Here is an 8,018-nt window from a genome sequence, read left to right on the forward strand (position 1 = left end):
CTCATTGTACTCTCGGCATCCACCATAGGATCTGCCGAGAGCAGGGGCTGCATGCATCTTCCTGGATGAGTGAATGCACAAATATGGGAGTGAGAGAATGAATGATCATTTCTGAATCATTATCTCCAGGACCCCCTTGTTCAGCTCCAGGTGTTTAGTCATTATCCTACTTCACTGTCTCACAGGTGCTTCAAATTCATCGTATCTCAAATTCCAACCCCCCACGCACCACCTCATCCCTGCAAACTGCCCCCTTGGGACTCTGGAATTCTCTGACACATCCCTGACTGTCTGAACTGTTCTTTCTCACCTTCTTCATCTACAGAACTCCAGTGCTAATGTTACTCCTCTCGGATGCTTCCCCGGACACTCACTGCTCACCTGCCTTTCCTCACTAGCCTTCCTTATCTAAACATCGATTAGAGTGTGAGGTCAAAGGCTTTTTTTAAACTGAGAGGAGGATACTGAGCCAAACATACAGGCAGCTGCGCTCTCTCAGCTGAGGGAAAAAAAACACCCAAAAACTCATTTTGCTCTTTTATCTTATTTCCCTCTGCTGCTTTTCTTTTCTAGCTGCAATAAAATGGAACCACGTTCAGGGAAGCAGAGATGGCCAAGAGCTCTGGCTGCTAACTACAGATGCCAGAAGTTCAAATCCTGGCTCGTGCAGGAGTTTAACTGAGCAGTTAGGCACAGGCAGCCCAGTCTCCTGCTGAGAGAAAGAGCCAGGAAAGGAAGGAGCTCTTTGTGATGATTCCGCTTTCAGGCATCACCATGGGAAAGTAAGGGTTGAAACACAGATGAAGTGCAAAAGGATGACCTCTGTAGTCATAAAACAGGGCATTTACCTTGCTGAAAAGAGGGAGGTCGAATCCTGGGGTCACCTCAGGAGGGGCCACTGATAGGGGCTGGGCTCATGTGGGATGATTTTCTAGAAGAGTTGGGGGAAGCAGGGGCTAGTTCTGGACTGAATACTCTTAAGAATTAGGGACAATGAGTTGTGCACCTGAAACTATACTGTATCTCAACTCTAAAAAAAGAAGAAAAAAGAACTCTTACCATTTGCAACAGCATGGATGGACCTAGAGAGCATTCTGCTAAGTGAAATAAGCCAGTCGGAGAAGGATAAGTATCACATGATCTCACCCATGTGTGGAATATAATGAACAACATAAACTGATGAACAAAAATAGATCCAGAGACAGAGAAACATCCAACAGACTGTCAAACCTCAGAGGGAAGGCAGGGGAGGGTGGGAAGGGAGTGGGTAAGAGATCAACCAAAGGACGTGTATGCATGCATATAAGCAAAACCAATGGACACAGACAGTAGGGGGGTGAGGGCATGTGCTGGGGGGTGGGAGCAGCCGGGGAGAAGTCAATGGGGGGGGGGGGGAAGAGACATATTTAATACTTTCAACAATAAAGAATTTAAATTAAAAAAAGAAGTAGGGACAATGAAAAGAATGAACATTTTTATTTAGAGGTGGGAGGATGGAAGCAGGGCTAGCACTGCCCATCGGTAAATGAGCAGCACTCACTCCGAGAAAGGCAATGACAGGCAGAAGAGCTGGGCGTGTGGGTACTTTGTGGTCACATACTAGCCTGTTTACATCCTAAGCCTGGTCACAAAGACCTGAACAGGAGAGGCTGTGCCTACCTCCTGTACAGAGTGTTGTTCCTGTCTGTTGGGACTACCACAGCCTGGTTGTCAGCAGGGCTATTTTTTGCTTTCTCTGTCTTTTCGATGAAGCTACTACTTATTTAATGCCAGGCACTGCACTAATTACTCTGTATACATCAACTCATTTATTCTTCATAACATAACTTCATGAGAGGGGCATTGTAATCACTTCACAGATGAGATGAGAAAGGCTTAGGGAGATCAGTAACATTCCCATAGTCCAGGGGTGGGGAACCTTTTTTCTGCCAAGGGCCATTTGGATATTTATAATATCATTCACTTAATACAATTCACTTAATATACATTTATGTTATTCTGAAAAGAGCCCCTCAATTTATTGAATTTCGAGTCCTGCCTGCAGTTCTCTTGGCAGGGCCAGACCAAATGATTTCACCGGCTGTATACGGCCAATGGGCCGGACATTCCCCACTCCTGCCATAGTCACAGAGATAAGTAAATGTCAGAGCCAGAATTCAATTCAGGTCTGAACAACTCTAAACCCTATGCTCTATCTTCTACATTATATTGTCTGCACTTCATCACGACCAGTGTCTACTCCATTCATTCATTTGAATATTACTGAGCCTGATGGTAGCCACTGTGCTAGGTCGGCATTGGGGATATGGGAACAAGACATGTTCCTTGTCCTTACGGAGCTGAAAAAAGACTGTTGATTCTAGAACTATGCTATCTAATATGGTAGTCACTAACCACTCATGGTTATTTAAATTTAGATTTAAAATTAAATCAATGACATACAATTAAAAATTCATTCATTCGACAGCACTAGCTCCATTTCACGTGCTGGGTAAGCACATGTGGCGAATGGGTACTGCCCAGGCCGGTGCAGATTCTGAGCATTTGCATCTGCAGGAAGCTCTCCCTCTCAGAGTGCAGCTCCAGGGGAAATGGTGCCCCTATCCTTTCCTGAGCCTAGCTTACAAAGTTGCACCTGCTTTTTCAGTCCTGCCCTCTTTGCTCTATTTCTAGCCAGGCAAAGAAACAACCATCACACCTAGCAAGAGCCAAAGTGTTCTTCTGATTCCCAGTGTCTGTTCCTGGTGCTTTGCTGAGTCATGCCCACTTGCCTCACAGCCCCCACAGGGTTTTGAAGCTGTGAGGATGGCAGAGTGAATGCCACCGAACAGAGGGTGAACCCCAGCCCTCTGTTTCCATGCACCGACAGAGCTGTCGGCTGGCTCAGAGTTCAGCATCATTGCTCAGGAAGCTGTGAGAAGCAAAAAGAAGCCAGCTTGACTTTTAGGCTCCAGAGGCAAGAAGAGAAAACAGTCCTTGTCTTGCAAAGGAAACACATTCGGAGGTGGATGTCACAAGGATGAGTGTGTTGGGTCCCTGACAGAGCTCCTTCGCAGAAAAGAACTCTGTTACCAGCAGAGGGCAGGACCCCCTCGTCGGAGGCACGAATATTTTCAGTGGAGCCATTTCTGTAAAGAGCCCACAGCCAGGCAGAGCGAGTAGGACCTCTATTTATCTTTACTCCCTCCTTTCTCCCTGCTAATCTGTAAGCCTTTCCTGAGGACTGAAGGCAGGCCCAGTGTGAGAGGACAGAAGGATGGAGAAGACAAAATCTTTCTTCTTCGGGAGTGAAAAGTTTAGACAAGGCCACTGAGGGCAAAGAGATGATCTTGCGCCTGCCCGCCCATGGCCTCCTCAGAGGCAGGCAGCGTGCCCACCACTTCTGCAGATGGGCGTCCTCTGCAGCTGAGCTGTACATCACATGACTCTGCCCTGCCTGACTCCACCCACTTATCTTTCGCCTATGGCTTGACATATGGCGATGGGCTCAGCCAATCTGATTCTTTCTCTCAGGAATTGAAACCAGAGGCAGGAAATGCCCCAACAAGAAGCAAGAAGCCAAAACACACAGAGCCCCTTAGAAGGCAAGGAAGTCAGGTAAAGACTTATGAGGTCCAGCCTTGACCCCAGCACCCCCAATTAGCTCCAGTCCATCCAAAGTCCAGTCCAAACCAGGCCGGTTTGGCACCTGCTTGTGATTTCCCTGTCAGCTGCTCTATCATTCCATAAACTCTAGTCTGTGAGCTAGCAGGAATGCCTCCCTGTTCCTGGTGTAACCAGTGATGTTTCACCTCTGAAAGAAGTATCACCCATTCCATGACAGGAAATGGTTTAGGAGAGTAATGTGGAGGTAACAGGGGAATAATTTCAAGTGCCTACTTATGTGGCAGACAGTGTCTGGAGTGCTCCCACATAAGAGATCAGAATCAGGCCCTGGCTGGTGTTGCTAAGTGGCTAAAGCATCGGCCTGTGTACCAAAGGGCCACAGGTTTGATATCAGATCAAGGGGAGGTACCTGGGTCGCAGGTTCAATCCCTAGCCAGGAATGTGTGGGAGGTAACCAATCCATGTGTCTCTCTCACATCAATGTTTCTCTCTCTCTCTCCCTCCTACCCTCCCTTCCACTCTCTAAAAATCAATGGAAAAAATATCCTTGGATTGAGGATTAACAAAAACAACAAGAGAGATCAACTTAAGTACTCACAATAACCCTGACACCTAGGTAACAGTAGCCATCCCATTTCCAAGATGAGGAGTCAGGTTCCTCCAGATCATTTCTCATTGGTCCCCAATTGCCCTTTGGTTGTCTGTTTGCAAGAAGTTCCTCCTACCCTAGAGATTACAGCAAATGAGGAGGAAATAAGGCTTCTTGGAGAAGCTGCAACTTGGGAAGTGACTTTGTCTTTCTGAGTCTTCAGAATCTTTTCCTGTAAAATGGGAACAATAATACTGACCGAAAAGAGTTGTATGGAATTGGTGATATAAAAAATGTAAAACACTGAGCATTATGCTAAACATATAGAGAAGGTGCTCAATCTCAACCAGTAGTCCTCTCTCCTTCTTCATCTATTGTCTTTGTCCGGCATCCAGGAGCCGCCAGCCTCTGGCCTCCTGCCTCCTCCCTGCACCAGCCCAGCAACCTTAGCCACGCTCTGGATGCAGTCCCAGTCAGCTTGGCTGAGGCTGGGTGTTCACTGCACTTATTATTCCAGGCACCCTGTGATTTACTTTTCTAGTGAGTTAATTGCAAAATCCATATGGAGTGGAGAGAAAACATCGCCCAAGCTTGCCATGAAAAGCAGGGGAATAGAGGAAGCTTTCCATCTCTGCCAGCACAACCTGGACAGGCAGGGAGGGGGGAAGATGCTGTCACACTTAGTGTACAGAAGGTCGAATCTGCCACGTTCGGGGGAAGGCACACAATGTTTAAGGCCTACTTATCCCCCCTTTATTTTTTCTCTCGGCCCTTTAGACAGAATTCTCTCTCTGTTTCAGGAACCCATTAAGGATATAAAGTGTAGGTTATCAAATCTTAGTGTGCATAAGAAGCACCTGGGAAGTTTATTTAAAATGCAGATGCTGCCTGGCCAGTGTGGCTCAGTGGACTGAGTGTTGCTCCATGCACCAAGTAGTCACTGGTTCAATTCCCAGTCAGAGCACATGCCGGGGCTGCAGGCTTGATCCCCTGTAGGGGTCGTGCAGGAGGCAGCTGATCGATATTTCTATCTCTCTCTTCCTTCCTCTCTCTCTAAAAAAAAAAAATCAATAAATACATATTTTAAAAAATAACATGCAGATGCCCAAACATCTCTCTCCAAAGTTTCATCTGGTAAGTCTGGAATGGAGCCCCAGAATTTACACCTGTGTGTGCCGAATAGAGCTAATGTGCAAGCAGAAGTTGAGAAACAATGGTGACACAGGAAAGGTCAGTGCTTCTGGAGTTAGAAGAACTTAAAAGATGGTTCTTGGTTTGCCCTCTCACCAGCTCTGTGTCTTTGGGCAAATCACTTTATCTCTCGGGCCAGTTTTCTTATCTCTAAAGTCAAAATGAGAGTACCTACCTCACAGGAACATTGAGAAAAAAAGGTAAGAGACAGTGAAAGCCCCTAACACAACACTTGGCACATGGACGGCACTCAAAAAAAAAATCAAAGAAGCAGTTTGCTTTTCCTAGAGAAGGTTCTCTTCAAACCTGGCCCGAGGCGTCTTCGCTTCTGAATGTTAATACATTTCTATATCTGTTTACAGTGCACAGCTTCCAAAGAGGGGCCTGGGGGGAAGCCAGTGCTTGTTTTGAAGCACTTTGAAGATGAAAAGGTGTCAAATCCTCCAGAGATTTGGTTAGTGGAAGTTAAAACAAACGTTTATTTTAATTTGGTGAGTTATAATTTATTGAAGGCATTTGGAAAATGGAAGTACTGTTCTGTTCTGACAAGGGACCCGACCATTTTGAATAGTTTGCAGTTAATTCATTCACTTGGTTAAGAAACATTTACTAAGCACTCGGATGCCTGGACAGATGAAGAAGTACCAGCCCTCTGGGGGTACTTGTCTCACACTCTGCTTATTATCTTTTTCCTCAAATATGCTGCCACATTTCCTCACTGTATCTGCACAGTTATCCCAGTAACACATGAAGCATGTTAAGTGCATAGCATGAGAAACTCTAAGCCACTGAGACATTAGGGTTGTTTGTTAGTGCAAAATAAATTAACTTATACTGACTGCTATAAATCTTATTTCTATCTATAATCACTAAAACAGGGCCTGGAGATATCGGATTCTCCATACACATTTTATGAATGAATGAATGCATGAATGCCGGAATGAATGAATGAACAGAGAAGCTTAGAAAAGAAGAACATGAGATCTGGAGCCCAAAGAAAGAGCCTATAATATGCACCCCATGCCTCCCTTTCCCCTACATGAGTGGGATGCTTTTCCTATCGCCATTGACCCCAGAGGCAGGATTGAACCTTTGGATTCCTCTCTCTGAAGTGTCTTTGTACTGATACCAACTAAACGACATGCAGATCGTGGCTTATGCCTTAGTGTTTGGAGGAAGGACACCGGTGACATATTTTTGCGTTTTCTACCAACCCATAATCTGTCTTTGAACTTGATGCTTGCAGGGTTACATGTGGACTTGACCCCAAAGATGGAGACTGATAAATTCCCTGAACCAAAGGCTTCTCATTCTAACACTCCTCCCCACCAGGTTAAAGAATGGCCTCGTTAGACCAAATACCTTTGTACACAAGGGGAAAATACTCAGTAATCATCCTTAAATATTTCAACACATTTCAGCTATGCACAAAAAGCAGAGGCTGTGAGGTTTGGATTGATTTTATATACTTTCAAAAATAAACACCAGCATAAAGAATGTCATTCCAAAGTCACAGGTTCCTGAAATGACTGCTTAGCAAGAAGGTTGGGCGCTACTACAAGCATCCAGCAGAGAGCATCCAGCTAATCACATTATAGCAATCAGCTCTGCATGCTGGCAGTGCTGAGGAGGGAGCAGGGCGGGGGCTGGATGTCTGGCGCCTGGGGAAGAGAGAAGGCAGGGCCCTCCACCAAAGGAGGCAGGGGAGGCATTGTCCTTGGCGATGTCTCCTTTGCCATCCACGTCCATGGTTCTTCAGTCTCTAGCTAGGCTATTCTTAAAGTAGCTGGTGAGCACCAGGCCTGAAGCTCAGAGGAAGCACCTGGAAGCAGGACGGTCCTGCAGGAGACCGACTCGGACTCACATCCTCATCCACCACTTAGCTCTGTGACTTCGGGCAAGTCCCCTGCCTCTGTGATTCTTAGTTTGCTCCTGTATAAAGTAGGAGCAAAGAATAGCAACCTGCCAGTGTTTTGAGGATTACACAGATTGCGGTGTCAAACAGGAAGCATCTATCTGCGCCATGTCTGTCTGCAACCCCTAATCCCAGACACATCTGTATCCCGGCGGCCTGATTCTACAATGCACCCCGAACTGTGCTGAAGGAACAGAGGGATAAGGGGCTCTTATTTTTATTTTTTATTCAAGTACTTTTTTATTATGGAAAAATATATAGGACATAAAATTTGCCATTTTAACCCTTTTAAAGTGTACAATTCAGTGGTATCTTGTACATTCCCGATGCTGTAAAACCATTCTTATCTATTCCAGAACATCTTTATACCCTCCCCCCCAAGAAAAAAAACTAAAAAACACCCCACCAAGTATTCATTAGGCAGTTACTCCCTTTCTCACCTCCTATGGGAAAGTCTATGGTGGCTTTAGCTAAATTCAATACTTTAAAACATTGCTGGTGGGTATTGCTTTGGTGAGAAAGTTGGCTGTTCAAGCAAGAATTTATTTCCTGAGTACCCGCTGCATGCTCACCTCTACATGAAACACAGGTAGATGCACGGTAACGCTCTCTCAGGCATGTACTGGGCTGTGACAGGCTATGATTAGGAAACACTTGATTTAAAACCCAAATCAATGAAGAATGGTGAGAGATGAGGTCAGTGAGGTCTGAGGGGTG

General features: G+C 45.6%; 1 protein-coding gene across 1 annotated transcript in view; it reads right to left on the reverse strand.

The window, feature by feature from the left end:
* Positions 1–4,249: 4,249 nt before the first annotated feature.
* The window catches only part of LOC111826507 (teneurin-4-like), a 376,579-nt gene continuing 372,810 nt past the window's right edge, over positions 4,250–8,018 (reverse strand). Inside the window, exon 6 of the mRNA XM_023755919.1 lies at positions 4,250–4,332. Coding sequence (XP_023611687.1) covers positions 4,328–4,332 — 5 coding nt within the window. The 3' untranslated portion in view covers positions 4,250–4,327. The remainder of the gene's footprint in view (positions 4,333–8,018) is intronic.

The sequence above is a fragment of the Myotis lucifugus genome, unplaced genomic scaffold (assembly GCF_000147115.1).
Source record: "Myotis lucifugus unplaced genomic scaffold, Myoluc2.0 scaffold_86, whole genome shotgun sequence".
NCBI classification, from domain to species: domain Eukaryota; kingdom Metazoa; phylum Chordata; class Mammalia; order Chiroptera; family Vespertilionidae; genus Myotis; species Myotis lucifugus.